The 22,533-nt window shown below is 37.7% G+C and overlaps 1 protein-coding gene across 1 annotated transcript; it reads right to left on the bottom strand.

The window, feature by feature from the left end:
* Positions 1-1,024: 1,024 nt before the first annotated feature.
* On the bottom strand, positions 1,025-12,067 carry LOC121670079 (testis-specific serine/threonine-protein kinase 2-like). The gene has a single exon (XM_042039831.1). It carries the CDS (start codon positions 9,131-9,133, stop codon positions 8,138-8,140), a length of 996 nt encoding a protein of 331 aa, XP_041895765.1. The 5' UTR covers positions 9,134-12,067; the 3' UTR covers positions 1,025-8,137.
* Positions 12,068-22,533: the final 10,466 nt, after the last annotated feature.

The raw sequence follows: 22,533 nt of genomic DNA on the forward strand, positions 1-22,533 counted from the left end.
TAGCCTGTGAAATACCAGAGCTGGTAGTCCAGCAGGGGAATGTGGCTCCAACTTTCTATTGCATCACTGAAACATACTCAAGGGAAATGTTAGCCCCAAAGCACTTTTTCCCCATCTGTTTCAACTGGGATTGGCAGGAGAGGAAGGGTTTATTTTAGAGTAGGTGTGGCCAGTCTAGACCCTCTTAATGAAGTTCTATACCGTCATACTTCATGAACTTCTAGAAAGAATATAATTGGCTATAATTTCTGAGGAAGTCTCTGTGGTCAGAGGCTCACTAGCCTTGACTGTGGTGATTTTAGCAAAGACTGAGATCAGGCTCTCTTTGTGTGTCTGTTTCCCTTTCAAAAGCTAACCTGAAAAGTGTGGCTATGCAAGGTGTTAATTTTTGGCAAACAAAAAGTTGCTTTGCCTTACTTAAAAAATTCTCACTTTTCAATATTTTGAATTATGAGATGATAAGCAGTATACACAATGCCCTTTTGGGGCTACTGCTTCAACAGAACACCTAATCAGAGGCCAAAACTGCTGTTGCTTATGTAGATAATGTGCTTTGCCGTCCTTTAGCTGAAATAAGGCAGAAGAAAAGCAGACAGCTATTACTTATGAAATTAGGATAAATCCAAATTAACGAGCCAAATTAACTGTTGCATTAGAAACCACAGTGTGTTTTTGTTCTGTTGTATTTTGCTTTCTTTTCTTATGGGAGATTTATGTCTTGACTGGAAAATAAACCAAAACCCTAAGAACTGTAGAAACAAATGAATGGGGAAAAAGTAGTTTTGAATTTCTACAGGAATACCGAGAATTTTTCTACTATATTCCTCCTGATTCCTACTTCAGTTTTCCGGATTACGTTGCTCTGTTTTTCACGTTCATTAGTGGTGGTTTCTACAGAAATTACTGGCAGTAATGACAGGATGTGAAGTTTACAGCACGTAGGGAGATAAAACAGTGGTCTTACAGAAGGCAGCCTAATTAGAGTGGACCTTCTCCTCAAGACAAGAAACCACTACAACCAAACTTTATTTAGCTTGGATTTTATTTTTTACAGGTTGTGTGAGGCATCTTCACTCATGAATACAATAAATTTATGCTATTGTTCAACAATACCAGGTTCTGAGACCTCTGCTACTGTTCAGTGTAATAATATCTGTTGTCAATACACTAAAACATAGACTTAAAATGTTTTCATTTACATTCCATTCTATTTAGTTTTTTAGTTCACTATTTTTCCTCCTAGGTTTCCATACGAATACATTTAAGAGATAGAACACCTGCTATGATAAAAGCATGAGGGAAGTCTTTGGTGGTGAATCATACAACTGAGAAAGGAGGATAATGGGAGTTGCATATGGACACAAAAAGGAAAGAAGGCTAGACACAAGACTAGAACATACTGTGAACCATTCTAAAATCTTTCTTTTAACAGTGAGCAATATGGTGTATTCAACCTGCTATTGAACAACTATTCAGGAATTCTGTAATATTTCCCAGAAATGCAAAGTATGCTTTGGAAGGATGTAAAGGAGTAAGAAGACAAAGGAGACAGTACTGTGGGAACAGTCTTGGAGTTGTGGACTGTGTCAGAACCAGCAGTAATGTGAAGTTAGCACAAGATTCAGACACTCCTAATTCTTTTGTACCTATGGTCCTTTGGCTAGATATGAAAGAAACTAGTCCTAGAAAGCATTATTTTGCTCTAAGTGGTTTTATTTATTTTTTTTTTAAATATCACGGCTTAAAAATACAGTAGTCTAACAAAATCAAGATAAGATTTTGGCCTTTTTTTCTTTAACTTATTTGGAAAATAATGAATGAAACATTTCTTCCTCCTTGTAGGAAATATTTTTTACTAAGAAAACGGGTTTCTGAAGTGCATTGAAGCATACAGAAGAAATAATTTCTGTAATAGGCCAAACTAGCTTTGCTTTGATGTAATATTTTCCTTTAAGGAAAATCATAAAAAGACTAATGTATACATATTCATTAAAAACTCTCTGAATATGTAGTTCCTTGGTGGATTGTCCGTGCTTTAAGATAATCTAAAGCTCACAGCTTTGCATCAGAAAAGCAGAGATTTCTCTCTGATTAACCCCCACAATTTTCTTAAACTGCAGGTGAATATACCCTGACAGATACTTCGCTGGATGGATGATTCTGTGTTAAACTGTATTTTAAAGGAAAAGACATCTCACAGCTGATTGCTGATGTTGAGCAGGACTGGTAGGGATAAACTGTTAGAACAAGTTGATGCTGCAGAGCAAGCAAACCTGTTCCATTTTATTTACTTCTACATGATGGGATTGTACAGTGAAAGTTAATGATTAAAGCATGAAGAAAATTCAGCTCATTTTTTTTAGGTTTGTGTATGTTGGAATATTTAGAATTTTATGTAATGCTAGGCAGAAGTGACTTGAAGTATAGCTTTGGCAAACTTTGAATAGCTTCATGTGTGTAACAGAGATACCATAGTCATATTTCAACTAGACATGGAATGGGAGGTTTAAAATTGGTGAGGTTTCTTTGGTTTGGGGCTTTTTTTTTGTGGTCTTTTGTTTCCTTTTTTTTTTTACTTAGACCTCATCAGAGACAGAAAAAACAGACAGGCAGCAGTAGTAGTTCGCTATATTTCATGATTTTAATGCTTCTGACTGAGACCACTTTTGTCACAGATTGTGTTTTTCAGTGGCTTAGTCTGTATAACAATATGTTCAGATTTTTAACAGTAATCAGGCACTCAGTGCTTATAGGATCTGAGTACTTAATATGTTTTAAAAGTACCGCATTCACTCTGTGTTTCAGTTTCACTTTGTAAAGCTGAGATAATGTTATCCCTCTTCTTTACAAGGATACTGGGAGATAAATGCATTAAATGCTGCAATGTGCTTGGGACTAATGCTAACCTTAGGTGTCTAATACAGTCTAGTAAACTAAGTACCTGATATGTCTAGATGTTCTCATCTTGCAGAAATTGCTTGGGTAAAACTTAGCATAATATGAATTATCTTTGTAAATAAGATGAAGGTTTAGGTGCTGATACAAATAACAATACCATGGACTCCAAATGACTTGAATGAACTTTGATTCAGGTCCATTAAAATTTGTCATGAGCAATTTTCAACACTCGGGTTCTGAAAAATTAATTTTTGTTCTGGTTGTGTCTTGTGTTATGAATAATCTTGGTTTTTTTTGGTAGGACTGTTATGTGCCTGGGAAGATTTGAGTTTTATATTTATATAGCTCTAATGACCGTGACCATTTCTGTTCAGGTCAAAGGAATTAGGTTTCTGAGGCAGTAAATATCACCACTATTAAAGGCAGTCATTCATCCATTTACAAGCTGTCAAGTGGTACAACAGATAACTTGCTATTACCCTTCCTGTGTTAGGAGAATCAGCAAATGTTTATTCCCTCCAATGTTTGCTCCCCCCAGTGCTGCTCTGTTAACCCCTTTCACCTGCTCTCTCTACCCATTGCATATTGTCATGAATGGAGTGAAGCACTCCACTTGAGACAGAAGCAGCAGTAAACCTTGATGTAAAACAGCGAGGTAACAAAATTAGATGGTAAATGTGAGAGTGCTTTAACAAGGTACACTTGACTATTTGCTGCCTAAAGGACAAGGTCAGAAGAAGCTGTCAGGGAGACCCTCCCATTGAGTCATGAGGTTCAGGAAGGACCACCTTGCTTTCTAAACTCCTTCTCAGACTGCAGCTGGATCCAGTCCTAGGCTCAGACTTGATCAATGGTTTCTGTTCAGAGGAGTTTATGTGCACAGTCAATCCTTTGTATCACTTAGCTAAGATTTCAAACATTACTAAGCTATTGATCACTTACTGAGGATCTGTTGTGGCAAGGAATTTTTCAGCCTTGAGGGGTAACCTTGAGAGGTGTCCCTACTCAAGGGGAGCTCCTGGAGTGCAGCCACTGCCATGCGGGAGAGCTCAGTGGGCCCTGGGCTGTCCACTATTTATAATAAAATGGTTGACTGATGGTGATATTTGCATAGTGGCAAGACGTCTGGGTCACCGTTCCAGACAGCCCTTGGCTGCCCTGAAGCCATCTGTCCCCAGAGTCCCCAGGATGCAGGCGCCAGAGCCCCACTGGTTGTTAGGGCAGGGAGGGGGACAGCACACGTCACACAACCAGCAAATTAAACATACAGCCTGTGTAGGGAAAATGCAATGATATCCCGGGATAGGGATGTGGTGTCCTGGACACTGTGTTCTTGGTCAAATTGGTGTGGGTGTCTGCCTGCAATGCCACCAAATCAAACCATTTTGTACTACCAGCAAAGTTATCCACTGGAATCTTTTGGTTTGAAGCACTTCCAAAGGCTCTACAGAGATCATTGTGATCCTGTTTAGAGGGTTTATTTTGGAAACAGTATCTGTGCAAGCAAAACAATTAATTCTCATTGAACTAAAAACTCTTGCAGGAATCGGAAAAAAATCTTACAAAATTTCATTGTGAAGTTGAGTCTTAAAATATACTTCAGTCAGTATTATGCATGGTATTTTAAGGGATAGTACTGAGAATTTTTTGACAAATTGTAACTTTCTGAACCTTATCTTTTAATGGAATGTCCATGATGGTTCATATGGCTCTGAGTGCCATAGCAAGGAGCATAAATTGAGGCAGGTCCTCATTTAAGAATTCAACCCCTCCAAATGAGTTCAAGTGATTTTTAGATATAGACAAAAAATTTTAATTCAATAGTTTCATTAGCAGCATTCCAGTAAGTACTAGAAATAATTTTATTTTCAAACTAAATCTGTGGAAATGAACAAAGCTCATAAAATGACGACATATTACTCATATTTAAAGTGAAATTCTTTAACTATTCTAAGGGCAAGCAAGATAAAATGTCTGAGTGAGTTTAATCTTTGATTTATTGAGGCAAAATTAGGATTCTTTACATTGTAATGTTAATACAGCCAAAATTTAAATAGTTACCTTAAACATTTATTATGACTGCTGTATCTTTTAGATAAAAACCATTAATTTTAAGTGCCAACAATATAAGATAGGAAAGTGTGGACACTTCTGGCTAAGGAAAAGATGATTCTAAAACTCAATCACTTGTAATGTGTAGAGGAAAGTGCAAATTAAATTTTTATCTGAAACATTAGTGATTGCAACAATCTCCATTTTCATTCACCAATACTAGGTACGTGGTATTGATTCCTCTTTAAATTGGAGGAAATAGAGGCTGAGGGAACTGAGAAGCAACTGAGTTAACTGGGGTTATTTAGACTGGAGGAAAGGAGGCTTGTGGGGACCTCAAAACTCTACAAATGCCTGTAGTCAGGGGAGGATCGGTCTTCCCTTAGGTAGTGGGCAATAGGACAAGAGGAAGGATGTGCCAGTGAAGGCTTAGACTGGATATCAGCAAAAATTTCTTCACTGAAAGGGTGCTCAAGCATTGGAATGGGCTGCCCAAGGAAATGGTGGAATCACTACCCCTGGAAGTTTTCAAAAAGTGTATGGATGAGGTGCTTGGGGACATGGTTAGTGGTGGACCTGGCAGTGTTGATTTAATGGTTGGGCTCAGAGATCTTAGAGGTCTTTTCCAGCCATAGTAAATATATGATTCTCTTATCTTTAATTAAAGTAAACCCACTGTCATTTTGACAGTTATAGCAGGACACATTTTACCCCATTTACTGCATTCAATAGAAATTGTGTTTTTAGTGTGCCTGGTTTTTGTTGTGATATTCACCAATACAGTTCATAGGTCCTCTTTCTCTTGAAGATTTTTACGACTCATTTATGTTTGTTTTCAATGACAAGCCCTGTCTTACTGAAAGGATTGGAATAAAACTGAATTCCCAAGTAAACCAGAACTGCAAAATACATCCTCCTTAGACACATCGCAGGTATTTCTTCTATACAATCTACACAAGAGAGTGGCTCACATCTGTAATAAATTCAGCTGGGATGGCCTCTGGGTAAGGGAGCTGTCCTGCCTTTTGATTTTGACTGTGTACTTAGACATATTTTGGCCACAGACACACAACTGGAAATAAGAATGTGGCTGAACTGCCTGAGATGTAGCAGTAGTCTGGATATGAATATGCATCACAGTGTGGAGGCTCATGATCCTGTCCAAGGAGCTGCCAGTACACTGGGATGAGGAGCCACATGCTCTTTGTGGTACATTCCGTGTGAGCATTTCCGATCACCTTGTGTCCTCTTGTATCAGGTGTCTGGTAACTCAAACTTCACATAAATGGCAAAGATAGAATAGGAAAATATCTTCCATGGCTTCAGCTTCTTTTTACTACTGTGTTTTGGTCCCAGGTTAAATCAATGAAAACAATACAATAATAAGCTATATCTTTAAGTTTCCAATTGAATTGCTATCTGAAAGAATTCATAAGCTCCATTTTGTTTGTCCAAGTGTCCTTTTCAATGGCTGTGGCTTCTAAACGTGTGGCAGTGGAAATGCATCTTATTAATGTTCTCCTGCCACTAGCAATGAGTGTTAATTAGAGCTGGATCTGGCTTAGTCTCTCCCTGGATTATTTAGGATAGTAAGAGCTCTGCTGAATGGATGTTTGTACAATCCATCTTTTAATTCACTCTCTGAGGTAGAAGACTATTCAGAGTAAGGTTTGTAATTGTTCCAGAGTGCATTTGATAGCATCAACAATAATCTCTCATTTTATTAAGCAAAAAGTTTTCTTCCCCAGAATAGATTTATTGCCCACACTTACTAAAAGGAAATAATAGCTTGTAATTATGGTCAGTGTTTTTTTATTTGATGGCTTTGTCGATAGCAGTATTTTATGTTTGATATTTTAGCATAATATTTTGATGGAAACAGCATATTTTCTGTAAAGAGTAATGGGTGAAATAATGGGTAAATATAATTTTTATCTTGTCAAATTGTATGATAGAGTCCTTTTTGACACTTTGCTACTTTTCAGTAGCACTTCATCTTTGCTTTGTCTCTGCTTTATAAAGAGTTAAACATAGTAGCCTGACCCTTTCTAAGCAATACCAAATTATGAATAGGTCATCATTTGTGTGCCTGGCATTCTCACGTGCTGGATAGATACCCTCGTAGATGGATAATTGGTCAGATGTCTCTGGTCAAGAAGACCCATGAAATTACATGTGTTTTCCTTTACTTTTAGAGACAGGCAATTATTTGAGTACCAAAGAATTGGGTAATAAAGCTCCCAAAGTCTCCACTGGGATCAGATTTTACCCACATGACATTTTTTGATGTTTTTCTGAAGGAAGTGGCTGGACTGTAAATGTGTGCTAGCATAGCTTATCCAGTTGAGTCAATCCTATGGGACCTAGAGATAAATGCATTAGATCATTATGACAGGAGACTTCTTATTTTGCAGGCTTTTAAAATGATCCTTGATTAGGACTACCTTGCAGGACTGTAATGCAAATAAAATAATCAACATTATTTTTTAAGTTTTAGGCTAAACAACTGTAGCATTGAAGGTAGATGTTTTGTTTCTAATGTCTAATGTAATATTTCTTCTTACAGAAAAAATAAATCTGTTATTCATGTGTGTCTTTTCCTCAGCCAATAAGTTTCAGTTAAAGGCAGCTGATGTTTGGACCTGTGTTTTTTAAAACTTCCCTTGCTAATTAATGAAAACTCTTTCCCCATTCATTTTGACTTAAAACCTGAGTTATGGTACAAGGAACCTGTAACCCAGTTAATTTTTAAGTATAAGGAAATGGTTTACATTGCACATTTTTTTGTTAAAAGACTCAAAAGAGAAAATCAGCTAAATTTTGATTCCTAAGCATGTACATCTAGGCAAATCCAAGAGTCTGAGTACTGAAATAGTTATAAATTGTTATAAAGTGCACCAGGTCTGATATTCAGATACAAAAAAAATTGCCTTGTCATGTTTGAAATACATTCCTCCTTCAAGTATTACGAACAAAGTGCTCCTCTGCAGTTTGTTTATATGTTCTAAAACTTCCCTCCCTCATTGTTCCCCCGTCTTTCACAGTCCTGACTTTGGCAGTGTTACAACTCTTCATTCACGTGCACTGTGCAGAAGCGGGGACACAGCAGTGACACAGAATCTTAGGTTCTCTTTAATGTGAGTTTAAACTAATGCAGTTCACAGGTTAGGCCAGCTCTGTGGCCTTGTTAAAGGCAACTATCCTTAAGAGGATTTGATTTCCTCCTCCACTCCTTACACTTGCACACAATGGGATTTGCCATCCCATTTTTTTGCTGTTTGGTTTTGCTCAGGCTTTTCTTCTCACAGACTTTGGGATCATCCCCTCCTGCAGCTCGCGGACTGGAACAGTGCATGGGTTTTGGAGTCTGCAACCAGGGATGTCTCAAAACTTTGTCTATGCACAGCCTCTGAGACACATCAGGGTGGAGCAAGTGGACAATGAGGTTCTTGCACTCTGCAGAGATATTTTTTGACTTGATGAAGGGAATCTTCTGTTGTTTCTGAACCTGGAGCATTTCCTTGACATTGGAGCTATCAAATGGCTGTGAAGCATAGAGCATTGCATACAGGATAATGCCCAGGCTCCACATGTCAGAAATCCTGGGGTCACAAGGAACGTGCTCGAGTAGTTCAGGGGCTGAGTAGGCAAGAGACCCACAGAAGGTGCTGCTGAGAATGGTTTTCCCATTTCCATCCCGAGTCAAGGGTTTTGAAAAGCCAAAGTCTGACAGCTTGAAGTTAAGATCGTTGTCGAGAAGGATATTGTCACATTTCAGGTCCCTGTGGGCAAAGTCCAAGTCATGGCAATGCTTGATGGCAGAGGCCAGCTGCTGGAACTTGGTGCGAGCGATGCTCTCGTCCAGCGGACCCTGGCTAGTGAGGTAGTTCAGGAGGCTTCCCTTTTCCCCCAGCTCCATCACGATGTACACTTTCCCAGCTGATGTCTCAAAAATTTCATAGGTTTCGATGATTGAGGGGTGCTGCAGGTTCATCAAAGCCTCCATTTCCCTGGGGAGAAATTTTTTCAGGACATTCTGAGAAATTTTCTTCTTGTCAATGATCTTGATGGCCACTTTGCGTTTCAGGCGGTGGCTGTAGGCAGCTTTCACTTTGCCGTAGGAGCCTTCTCCAAGGGTGTCACCAAGGCTGTAGCCCTTCTTTTTAAGCACCACGGCATCCATCCTGGGAGAGCTGCAGGGATCTGCCCCAGCGGGAGCTGCTGTGCATCCTGTGCTGGTAGGCTGTGCTCCACGCCCGATGGTGGCTGCCAGGGGCACTGCTGGGCTGGGTGTGTGGGTGGTTACTGTGTGATCTCATGAACAGTTGCCCTGGAAGGATCTTTCTGTGATTTCATGGAACTACTCTGTGACATCATGGAGGCCAAAACTTAGCACGGAGTCACTGGCTGCTCTGTGCTGTCACTGGTGGTCGACCCTGCACATTGCAATCAGAAAATGGAGATCATTTCTCAAACATATATTTCTCTTTTTAAGACTTTCAGAGTAGGAAGACAGTTTCTATATCTTAGTTTTGTAATGCTGTTTTTCAGTTGTGCTGTTACTGTACATCATTACTACAATATACTGTGGATTTTTGGCGGATCTCAGGAGAATAACAAAAACCATGTGAGAGCTGAGACTTTGTGGAGCAGTGCATTCAAAAACCCTTTTCGTTTTTGTTTTTTTTTTTTTTTTTTGTGGTATGATAGATCCTGATTTCTTAATAAGTACTGTTTGTTGAGTTTGATTGCAATAACGGGTGACTGACCTGAGTCTTCCAGGGAGTACCAGGGAGTCCCACCAGTTCAGTATTGTTTTATGTCAGTATTGTTATGAGCATTCTGGAAGTCTTTTCCTTATTTCAGAAGACAATAATTCTATGGAAATTCAGAATAGTCACTGCAGATAATCTCCCTGTACATGCAGCTTTCTTTCCTTGCTTTTAGCACTTAGTGCTAGTAAACTTCCCAAGAAATTGTAGAGAAAAGTTAATTTTTATCAGCCACAATACCATTGCAGAGTACAGCCACAGAAGCAGATTAAAGAAATGAAAATCACAGAAAACTGCAATCACTTTCAGTAATAATAATTTTGTAGTTCTGTTCTTTGATTATAGGTAAAATACCCTGAGTTGCTTTCAAATTGATGGCATTCCTTTAAACTGAGGATTTTATTCTTGAGTGACTAAAGTTACTACAAATGTGAACAAACCAGAAAGTTAAACTGTAAGTTTGGAATGATAGTAGTTCTCAAGGGATTAAACCTTTTTTTTTTTTCCATGTTAAGTGGTGTATGTTCTTATTGCATCAAGTCTTTTGTTTTAAGGAGGATTTGTAGTAGATACTTAGCACATGCTGCTCTGCATGTTTTTGTTTCAGTCTTTCAACAGCCACAAATGAAGGGAAAATTTTTGGAGAAGGGGAAAAGAGCAACTCCCTGATGTTATTCCAGAGCAAATTTTCTTAAGGGCATGGAAGTTACGATAATTTCAAATAACAGGTTTAACTATTCAGTATCATGCCTCTGTCTGTCCTGAGGGTGCAGCCAATATCTGAACTGTGAGAGGGAAGGCATATATTATTGTGATGACATTGGAAAGAACAAAGAAGAAGAAAAGTCTTTAAAATACACGCAAGAATGCATAAAGATTTACAGTGGGCTATTACATGTAGTTGTTTCCAGGACATTAATTTAATTGGTTCTTTTCAAGTGTAAATAAAAATGTGGCCTTGTATTAAATGTTGGATAGCCTCATATCAGCTACTCATGCTTAAAACCACTCCAACTTTTAGTGTAGATGGCTTATCTTCATGTCTGCCTGTTAATTCTTTAGGAAATCTGTCTTGCATCTAGACATTTTTATATTTGGTGCAAGGTACCCAAAATGTATCATGTGTGCTCTACCTGATGTTTGTGTATCTTCTTATAGACATTCTTTTGAAATGTATACAAAGGGATGCAGAAAAACAGTAATTTTACTGAAATTGTTAAGCAGTGATTTCCACCAGACCTGTGTGATAGTATTAACAGTACTACTACAGTTTTTTTCTTACAGTAATTTAAGGGTATGATCATGTTTTTATGGGAATGCTCACATTTTTACTATTAGTATAAATTAAGACAAAATTGAGTGTCAAATCCAAGTGCATCAACTTACACATAATTTTTTTGAGTAATTGACTGCTGGTGTTGTCACAGGCAGTGGGTCTGGAGAGTGGTAGGTATTTGTTCCCTGCTCTGTACGATCAGTCATAATGTCACCATGGAACCAATGGATTAAGAGAGAGGATCTATATTCAGCAAAGCAGTTAATTCCTCCGATGTTAAATGTGCTTAAACTTAATCAAAATCTAAGTGAGAAGTCAGATCTATTATCAGTGAAATACATTTTTTGTCTCTGTTGGTGTTAGTTTAAGGTTCTCTTTAGCTAAAGCAGCTTATTGGTGTTTAATTAGAATTTTGAGTAGTACTTAGAATCATCAATATTAACAAATTTACCAAAATTATACAGAGTTTTTTTCTGGTGCCCTTCTGTGTCAGTTGTAAATGTAATAGACTCAGGGCTTTAATAATGCAAATTAAATTTTCCAGTGAGAGAAATGCCAATATAGGCCAAGAATTCATTCTGAATCCAAAGGGGAAAGAGCAAACTATTAGTTCATTACATCTGGCAGAAGCAATTCAGTAGTTTCCTCTTTAGTTACTTAAGTTATATTTGGTCTTAAATAACAAAGGAAACCAACCCTTCCTGTACATGTTGTGCACATGGAGGTGTTGGAATCTTCATCCCTCAGACAGGCCTGGTAGTCTGTTGCTTTCTTTATTCTTCCTGCTCTGCTGTCATCCTCTTTCATAAACCTCTTAGGTCGGGTGATGGAGAGAGAGAGCACTGAAATCCCCACTGCATCAGTGTGGCCCAAGTGTACCAGCAGCATCTCAAAAATCAGATGCTTAACACTGGATCAGGGATTGGTACAATAGGAACCGTATGGCACACTGACAGTGGGGAGAATAGCTAGAAGGCAGACACATTTTAAGCCCTGGATGAGTATTCCTTGCATGCTAAATCTTCTGCCTAGAGATATTTTTTATAGTTGTACAGCACCATTTTATAAAAGCTGGGTACCTGGAGCACACTTTTTTCTTGAATAGAATTCATTATGGAAGACAAGGGTCCAAAGCTGCCAGGACCTCACCCCCACACCACCTTAAGTTCCTTTTTTAAAAAACACTTCTATTTTTTTCTCTTTTTTTGCATCAGATATCTACCTTTGAAGTTTAGTGATTATGCTGATAATACATTTTTAAAATAATATTTGTGCTGGTTTTGGCTGGGGTAGAGTAAATTTTCTTCACAGTAGCTGGTATTGGCCTATGTTTTGGATTCTGTTGCTAATTCAGGGCTGTTTTTGTTATCACTGAGCAGCATTTACCCAGAGCCAAGACCTTTCCTGCTCCACACCCACCCCACCAGAGAGAGGCTGGGGGGCACAAGGAGCTGGGAGGGGACACAGCCAGGACAGCCGACCCCAACTGACCCAGGGGATATCCCAGACCATATGGCACCACGCTCAGCACATAAAGCTGGGGAGGAGGAGCAAGGGGGGACATTTGGAGTGATGGTGTTTGTCTTCCCAAGTCACCATTACAGGTGATGGAGCCCTGCTGTCCTGGGGATGCTGAACACCTGCCTGCCCTGGGAAGTGGGGAATGAATCCCTTGGTTCACCTTGCTTGTGCACATGGCGTTTGCTTCACCTGTTAAACTGCCTTTATCTCAATCCATGTGGTTTTTTTTATTCACTCCCCAGCCTACCAGGGTAAAGTGAGTGAGAGGCTGTGTGGCCTCAGTTGCCATCTTGGGTTTAACCATGAGAGTGTTGAAAGCATTTTCCAGCCTTACCAGAATTAGGTATTGATTTTTAGTATTTATGATTTCTTTTCACAGAGATTTCACAACACATTTGTCCTGGTTTTCTAATATGGAAGAATTATCATGCAATAAATTTAATGGATTTTTTAGAGTATTGTCATGGGAAGTACTCTGCAGGCATCAAATTTTTTCTTGGCAACTTCCTGGAATATTTATCAATGTCTGCAGGAACTCTAAAATGTGATTTATTTGTGTAAAACATCTCTGGAGATAAAAACTTTGTCTTGACTTTTAATTCCAACCTTGCTTATGTGGATTTTTGTGTTCCTAAAGTACAACATCTTATGTGCAAGTCCTGATGTAGAGTTGCAATGTGTGGTCTGGCTTCTCCATGGCTTTCTGTTCTCCTCTGTAGTTCTGGGTTGTAGGAGAGCTGGAGTTGCTGATACTCATGTGAAAATGTTGACATCCTGGTGATGACAACTCTGCCGAAGCCATTCATCATATTTTGGCTGAATCTGGCAAGAATGGCTAAACTGAAAAGCAAATTGCTAATCTTAGTGAGGGGAATGCTTTTTTTTGGTTACCCAAAGTTGAGTCTTTGGGAATTAGGGATGAGTTGAAATTCTTGGATTTCATGTCCTTTTCCACTGGGGACTTGGATGTTGTGCATGTCTTTTCTCTGGACTGACAAGACTTCATATTCTAGGACCTATCAAAATAGTTTTCCACAATTAAATTTCAGTGAATTAAGACTCAAAAACAAGCAAAAAGAAAAAAGAAAAGAAAAATTTCAAGCAATTTTTACAGAAACATACTTGTGTTTTAGGTTAGTCACTTATGAGTTTAAGAACACTAGAAAAGTCCTTTTTTAATTTCCTTAATGTTTTGCTTATGTATACAGTACTTTGAATAAGTACGTGCTGTAACTATCTTGGGTGAAAATAGTCCAGGTTTCATAAGAATGTTGCATAAAAACAAAATGAGAACAGACTGTTTCTGTGAAATAGTCACAGGTATTGACCACTACTTGGGGAACATTTTCTTCAAAGTATGTTAGGGCTTTTTTTAGGCATTTAAATTGAAAATAAACAGTTTAATTAAAAATAAATCCCACGTGCTGGATGAAATACCTGGCTGCTTGGGTGATAACACTGTTAGATTTAGACTCCATAGAGAGTTTGAGAAATCCCGCCTTACCTGTCATGAAATCCTTTTGTCAGAGTCAACCTACACGAGGAGATAAACAGATGGTATAACTGAGAGCACACAAAATGCTAGCTTAGGTAAAATGCATGCTGCTGATAACCCACTAAGCCTTCCTGGGTATGCTAATCCTAATTTATGTTAAATCGTAATTAAGACAGTTTTGTTTATTGCTTGTAGCCATGAGCACCTGGAAGACTGACTAATCCCATCCATGTGTTGGGGACAATCCAGCTGCTATTGTTAACTCAGAATGCAGAAAATTTTGTATTTGTGAGTTGTTTTTGTTGGTGTTTTTTCAGGCATTTATAGAGGCCCTTTTCCCCATCGTATCAGGAACTGGAACAGAAGCAGCATCCTAAATAAAATGGATGAAGGGATTTTGGAGCAAGAGGCCAAAATCTAAATAGGCTCACTGTGTTTCCAGCCAAACTTTAAATCAGAATATCTCTGATACACCCGTGCAAAAATAGATTCACAACTTCTGTTGTAGCTGTGCTTCTGTTTGGTGTTGCACATATAATTAGGCAAAACTTCAGATTTTCAGGATTCTGAAGGGTTTTATTCAGGAGGCCATGGGTGGTACAATAGAAATGAAATGATAAATGATGGGCAGAGGAAAAGGGGCAGCATAAACTGAATCTCAGGAGAACAAAGCCATAGGACTAGGGAACACCTAAGCCCACTTTCTGTAAAATGTCAAGTTTTCACTTACATAATTTTTCTTACTATAGGCTATGTAACTATTACTATGTTCTCACAAATATTGCTGTACTTGCAAGGGTTTTGGACCTGTACCTGATAATATATTCACACAATTACATCGATCAGGGATTGTGCCATCAGTTGACAAGAATTGTTTTCTCTTTCTTATACAGCATTTCTTCTTAAACTATAGGTAGGAGCACCCAGCTCAATATAAAGTCTTACTGTGAAAGATTTTTGACTTTAGGAGAATTCCTGCCCTAGATGTATATTCATTCTAATGACTTCAAATCATCCATTTTAAAAATCATACAAGAATGGTGGTGTTTTTCATCTTCTATTGTTAAATCTTCGAGCTGTTTAGGGATTTCCTGTTCTTAAAAGTTTCATTTTCTGCCTTGTCATGATGGAAAATATGCAAACTACTGTTAAGTGACAGCTGTATTCTCTGTACAATTTTGAAGTTAGCCTCTGCAGAGATCACTTGCAGTGTGAAAATTTGGACCTAATTACCCGTTCATTACATACTGAAAAGTATTTGTTGAATGAATTTTTTTATCAGATCATGGTAAAACAGAGATAAAGAATTAGGGACTAAAGGTGGAACCAAACAAGGACGTATATTTCATGGTTTGTACAAAATTCAAGTGTGAGTGCAACTGCATTGCAAAACCTTCTGATTCTTCTCACGTTTAACTCATGCTATTTGCAATTACGTGGATTTTCTTGCCAGTTAAAATTAGATTTGATTTTAGTAAGAAAGCAAAATTAGAAATGAAAAATTTGTGGTGTATATACGTGTTTTATAGAGCTGAAAATGAATGTCATATCTGTAATAATTTCATGTGGATTCTTCTTACAGACAGCAGAGAGCAGCAGTGTGATGACCTGAATCAGAAGGAATAATATTAAGGAATACTGAAACTAACAAGTTAAATGCTTCCAATAAACCCCAATTATTGGTTTGATACTTGTGCAATTCTTTTTTTGAGAGACTTTTGCAAAAGAAATTCGGAGACTGTGAAAAAAAAAATGACATTACCAATAAAAAAATTATCATCATAAAAATAATTGTCAAACAAGATGCTTTCATACAGTAAAAAAAGTGACAGCAGAGGGTGGGCAACTAATTGTTTAAAGGATATGAAGGATGGGTTAGTGTCTGAGCTGTGTTTAGAACTGTCCAAAATGATGACGTAGAGACAAACATTAGCTCACAGACTGTAGTTAACAGAAAAAATTTACTTGAATGTGTACTTAACAGTCTGAAAGTTGCTGAATTCAGTGACATGAAGTTTTGGAAATCATTAACTATGCCTACAGGTGATTTGCAAGTCAGTGTTTTTGTTCATCTTAGGAGTTCATAGTTATAGATCAAAGCACATTAAATCACTCAGGGTAGAAGTCACCATGTACAATATGAAATATTGTTTCTAAGGACTTGAAAGTAGTTTTTTTCCTGTATCCCACTTCATTTGATATTTTAATACCTCAAATCCAAAATTTGCAATTTTTTTTTTTTTTAAGCAGTGACTGTGTTTTACCCTCCATTATTTTAAACAGTAAAAACAGGATGTAGACTCTGGTGGGTAATGAGGAGATATAAATACCTGTGAGTCAGATAAATTATGCTGTATCCCTTCATTCCAGGGAAACTGCTACACTGAAGGATGTAAGCAGATGCTGTTGCCCTGGTGATTGCTCGTTGGAGTCTGGATTGCACCCGGGCTGCATTTCTCACCTCTCCTTAGGTCTTTGCATTTCTGTAGACAGCTCATATGGACAAAGGCCACCAATTAAATGCAAAGAAATGAAACAACAAGCACCAAGCATGAATGTGATGTGTTGAAAATGGCATATGGATTATAAGGAGTATCACAGTGTTAATCATCTTAATGTAGAACTAAACACAGATGCAGGAAATTCCTGCCAAGCTGAACTGCAGGCCTGAGTTTGTGTCCCATCTGAGATGGAAGAGACAGCAAGTGGCATTTTCTGATGGTTGAATTATTGAGGTGGCTATGTGCAAATTTTTTTACTGTTTTATTTTTTTCCGGTCTCTCTTTGTTGCTTGAGGGCCCAAGATCTGATCTGAAGTGCACTGAATTAAAAATAAAAGCTGCTAGATTCCACAAGTTATCCCTCAGAGCTCTGAAAAAAATACTGTTGATCATGAAATTTTTATTCTTTGAATTTTTTTCAGTATTTTTCTGTCATAATGAAACAGGCTTCATTTTGGAAGCAGGTGGTCCCTTAGGTATTCAGAGTTATTTGTATTCTTGAATTAGTGTTTTACAAAGCTTTTGATACTACAGACTATTCTTATTGTCTTTGTGACCCTCATTTTTTGAGCTTTGTGTACTTCTCATAGCATGTTTCTAAGCTTCTCCCTTTTTTCAGAGAGCCTTAGCATTTCTTGAGCCTGAAATCATGACTGAAATTCTAGAATAAGCTGTTATGCAGCAAGTTGCTTTTCAAACATCTGATCCTGAAACTTTTTACTTTACTATTATGTAATTTCATGCTCTCATGCCAATTGTGTGAACTTCTACCTCCCCCATATTAGCTGATAATAAGGAAAATTTAACCCATGTGTGGAAAATCAATAATTAAATAATTTTGGCTCTGCCTTCTTCACTCTCAAATCCTGCAATCACTGCATCAGCAGAGAATATTGAGCATAATCCTTTCAGTGCAGTCATTGACCACATATGTCAACACCTGCTTCTATCAGCTGGCTGAAGTCAGAATGACTTTTCTGATGGAGCTTTTTATAAAATAAGAATTATTTACTATTTTTATCAATTTTTAGATCTGATTTGACTGCTAGGTTTGAGTGATTTAAGGTCAATAACAGTGTACTTTCTGAGCAGTTTGGTGTATGACACCTTTTCTTTGTTCAAATTCTTATTGACTGCATTAAGGGGAGAACAAATTGCTAATTGGCCCTCAGTGATAGAAATGACTCAGTGTCCCTAAGGCCACAATATGTTTTTATTGAAAGGTGTGGTTTGGGGGATGTTGAACTTCCAGGTAACATTAAAATCATGTGGATTAGACAGATTTTCTTATTTTTCCTTTTATTTTGTCCTTTCTGAAATTGCTTCTTGGACTTCTGTGCAGTTTAGTTCATTGATGAATTATGTTTGTAAGGATTAGAGGTCTGTAGCTGCAAGATTATTTCTAAAAAGTCAGTGTTATAATTACATGTAATTGCTAGTATTATCAACTAGATTTTCTCAGTGTCTTTTCCTTAATTGTAGTCAAATAACTCCTGAGAGTGCTACCACTCACAACTTAGACCTGTTCTGATTTTAGTTGCAGAACTGCCATGTTTAACATTAAATCCCCTTTTAAATCATAAGCTTTCAAATACCCAGAAAGAAGGGAGTATCACTCTGAGTCACTTATGAAAGTGATGGGAAAAAAAATGAACTTCCATTGTAACTGTAATTTATTATCTGTATTTCTGTGTATCTTCTGTCTTTCATGAGGGGGGAAAACAAGGTGTTGGTAAAATTCCATAATGTTTGCAATTGAGCTTACACGTTCTTAAATTCTTTTGCAATGTTTTGAAGATCAAAGGAAAAGTACCCAAAAAGCAGAAACCTAGAATTAAATTTGCTAAATGGAAAACAAAATCCACACCAAGGCAAAAGTCTCTCTTCCAGGTTATCCATCAGGTTTTCCATGACATGGGAGGATGTAAGGGTAATGTGAACGTTGGGTAACTTTGGGGAAGACCATGTTACCTCACAGGCTGTTAGGAAGGCAACTGACATCGCTTTGGGCAGAATTCAGCTGTGTCTCATTATATCTAAAATCAGGGGAGAACACAGAATTAGCTATACCTAATTTGTCACAATTGGTGTTAAGTGATTTTCCTATAGTAAATATTGGCTAATATCAGCATTCTTTCCCTAATACAAATTTTATGTCACTTAACTCACTATTATACAGGATTAATTATTCCAATGGAATCATCACCTGTGAAGACTTGGCACAGCATTAGAGACATAAAGAAATCAAAATAGACTTTTTAAGGATTCTTAATTCCCTTTGAATCATAGCAAATGCTTAAAGCAGTCTGTAGATGGATTTTTGGTGTGTATTTGTAGCTGTAACATTTCTTTCTAAATCAGAAGCACAGAAAGAATCTAAGAAATGAGGGGAAAAAAGGACCAACTAAATTACATGACAGTGTGTAGTAAAATTATCTTTTTATTTTGTCACTGACAATTTTCTTTCTGATTGATGGTGTATTCCTGATCATCAAGTTCCCAAATTTTGTTTTGTATTTGAATGTGTTGATTGATTTTTCTCCAAAATCATCTCTGTGGTAGGTGTTAGCTAATTAGTTTTTAGCTTTAGAAAGAATTAAGCTCCTTTTCAGGAAACAATTATGAGTGTAGTTCTATTTTGCACAACAAAGTTGTATAATGGTACCAAAACTGTGGCAGGGAGCTGAGGCTGGATCTGGTGTGACAGTGACCTTATTGTGACTTTTCCTTGCAAGACTGAACCAGACTTTATTATAAATTTTGGTACCAGGTTTTTGATGCAGCAGTGTAAGTACCCCAAAATCATTTTGACATTCCCTAATGATCAATCAGTCTAGTTTGTGAATGCTAACTACTTGTGAACCAAGTAATACTGTGGTTCTTTGGAGATATTCACAATGTTGCATACAAATGATACAGTAATTTTCTCAGTCAAAGACTGAATAAGTAGAAAAACCTATGTATTGTCCCTGAAATGCAAGAGTTTCCTCATTTCTGTTGAGGACTCACAGCAGAACTGTAATTGTGAGTAACCCAGAGAAGACAGGGGAAGAACAAAGACTTAAGACAGGAATTGTGAAAATAACATAATAGAAGCCAAGTCAAGCTAATGAGGTTTTTATTAAGAGGTGAAGCTTATTGAACTTCTCCTGCCAGTTGGCTTTTGGATGATGATATTAATTACCATGTTTTGGCTATTACAGGACTGGTTTTCCTGATGGACCCTCAGAAATAGCTCTCTTGCATCAGGACTGACACTTTCCATTAAGTATTCTGCTTTTACCCTCTACCTGCCTGCATGAGACTGCACTTGCTTTGTAAATGGAAAAGCTTATTAAAGACAATGGGAGCCTTGGCACCAGCATGATTATTCTAACAGTTTCTTGGTGCACTGCATTAGGAAGAGTAAGGCATATAGAATTCACAGAGCTCACTCAGGACCTATTCTGCCTTTTCTAATTGTGTGTGGGGGTAAGCTCTTCTCAAAATCACTGAGAGATTTTAATATAAATTCAGTGTGGTGTGAAACCTTTTCCTTATTTGTGCTAAGGCACTCAAGTCTTCCATCACTTTTTGATGTTTATTCTACTTTGCTGCTAATGTGCTGCTGAACTGTAAACCAATATAAACAGGGTTATCAGGCAAAATACATTAACATAAAGATTTTAACATCATGCTCTTGCTACATCTTCAAATGGACTAAGTATTTAAATGAAACATCAACTCTTACAAGTAAATTGGAAGTTTTATTGTGTTCTTTCACTAATATTATCCCACGATTAGACTTTGTGTATTTTGCTATGTTCAACCACTGAAAAGTGAAATGCCCCAGTGTTCATCAAAAGTTTTTGTGTTAAACTAAGAATTTAAAGGGCAAGTGAAAAATTTTGACTTGGCCAACATGACTTGAAAACTAAAGCATCTTGTATAAATGAATTGATAACTTTGGTCCTGTTGGGAGAGGGACGGAAATCAGTGTGCATCTTGAATTTTTTTGTGAAAATAATAAGAAAAGGATCTGAGTTCCATTCTAGTTCACATGAAATTACATTAAGTTGGAAAATATTGACTAAGATTAGAAATTGGAATAAACAATCTATCTTTGCTGTGTTGTGCATACAGAAAAGGGATTCTGACATTAAAATCGCACAGACCAAATTTATTAATAATATAAATGGATTTTCAGGTTGTGCAAAAAAAAAAATCATTTGCACCTATTTTTTTGATACAGAGTGTGAAGAAAACAATGTGGCAGAGAAGTACTGCCCACATTTTTTTAGATTTCATGAATATAGTCAATGGAGAAGTGACTTTAATAGATACAGGTTCCTAAAGGACAATGAGGAATTTAAATATTTCCATGACATGATGTTCCAGGCCAGATGATGCTACAAGCTCTGATCAGTGGCTTGCATTTTAAAAACAGCTGCCTGTATTCTTACACCTAACAAGAAGTCAAGGAAATTCTGAATATCTTTTTATACCTTATTGGGGTAGATGTGGATACAACTGAATAATAAAATAGACCAGATGTGGAATACCAGTGGGAAAGCTGACAATCAAGCAGGAAATTAATATAATCTTTTTTCTGACTTGTACTTTGAAGGATTATGAAGAGGGGAGAGTTTGCAATTCAGAATAGACCCTGGTCTTCAGTTTTGTGTAGGAAATAACACTTGCCTTATGAATGAGAGAGACCTAGGTTTTTGGGAGTGATACTGCTTCTAATGTTTCTCCTCTTCCAGAGAACATCTCAGTCTGTTTTTAGTGTCTTTTCTACTTTTCTTTTTGACAATGGAAATGAATTTAGAGGTTGTTATACAGCTTTTTTCCCCCTTACTTGATCTAAACAGTGTGTCTCTTGTCTCAAGTTACTGGAGTCTTTTCTTTCTACAACTAAATTAACAGGATTGTCCATTAGAAAGGAAATCTGTTCCCTGCAGCAGAGATAGTTCCTTGATAGCAGTAGAGTCTTGACCTTGTTCAGTCATCAGATCTGTTGCAGTGGGGTCTCCTGCAACACGCGTTAGGCAGTGAGGCCCGTGGGAAGGAAATAGGGAGCAATTCTTGATAGAAGTTTCAGAGATCTTTATTCTCCAGCCACATGGCTGGGGGACTGCTGAAGAACTGAGGCGATTATGGGACCAGCAAGGTCCTCTCCAGGCAGGGGAACACAAAACAACCAGTGGGGAACAAGACTGACCAGGGAGTAGGGAAACCCCATAGGCTGTGCCTCTACTCCAGGCAAGGGGGAGGAACACCAACACAGATTGGCTTAACTTCCATAGCTGCTTATATCTTCTGTTATTTTATAACAACTTTGAAATGCAGGGTTCTGGGGATGTTTTGGCCAGGTATGTCAGACCTTAACCAACAATGAGTAATTTCAGTAGGCAGCAGTTTGTCAGTTTGTCTTTTAATCTTGCAGCTATGTCAGATTAACTACAGGTACAAAATCAGACACAAAGGCTTGACAACTTGTTCATCCTCAACAGATCTGCAAAACTCGCTGCGTTTTTCAGAAGTTGGAGCTACATTGTTGTAACCACTAAATATAATTGAATAAAATAGGCAAATCCCTCTGTTTTAGAGAGGACTCTGTTAGATTACAGGAATACTGTCACCTGGAAGAAAAAGAACTTTTTCATTTGGATATTCGCCTGCTGTATATGAGGATGACTTTGCTTTTTTATTGCAAGTGATTTACTTCACCTTGCTTGTATCTCCTGAATTTTGGATATTAGTAAATGCATAGGCTTAGTTTTACAAATCCTTACAAGGCTCTGAAGATGTGGTGTGGATTCCATACTGTAAGCCATGTTCATTGTATGGACTGCTGGCTTACAATGGGCTTCTGCACCCACCTCCTTGTCTAATACCCTGCAATCACTGGGCTGTCTTAAGTCAGCTCTGCTGAAAAGTTTCTGTGGGAAAAAGTGCACATAAGGAAACCTAACCATTAGGAGTTAGCATAAACATAGCAGAATTAACATGGGAACAGATGGACAGTTTTCAAAA

The sequence above is a fragment of the Corvus kubaryi genome, unplaced genomic scaffold (assembly GCF_017639235.1).
Source record: "Corvus kubaryi isolate FWS band 111438036 unplaced genomic scaffold, C.kubaryi_AGA036_p1.0 37395, whole genome shotgun sequence".
Lineage (NCBI taxonomy): Eukaryota > Metazoa > Chordata > Aves > Passeriformes > Corvidae > Corvus > Corvus kubaryi.

What these genes read in the sequence shown, in the direction of transcription:
- LOC121670079 (XM_042039831.1), bottom strand. Translation starts at nt 9,133, where the DNA reads ATGGATGCCGTGGTGCTTAAAAAGAAGGGCTACAGCCTTGGTGACACC.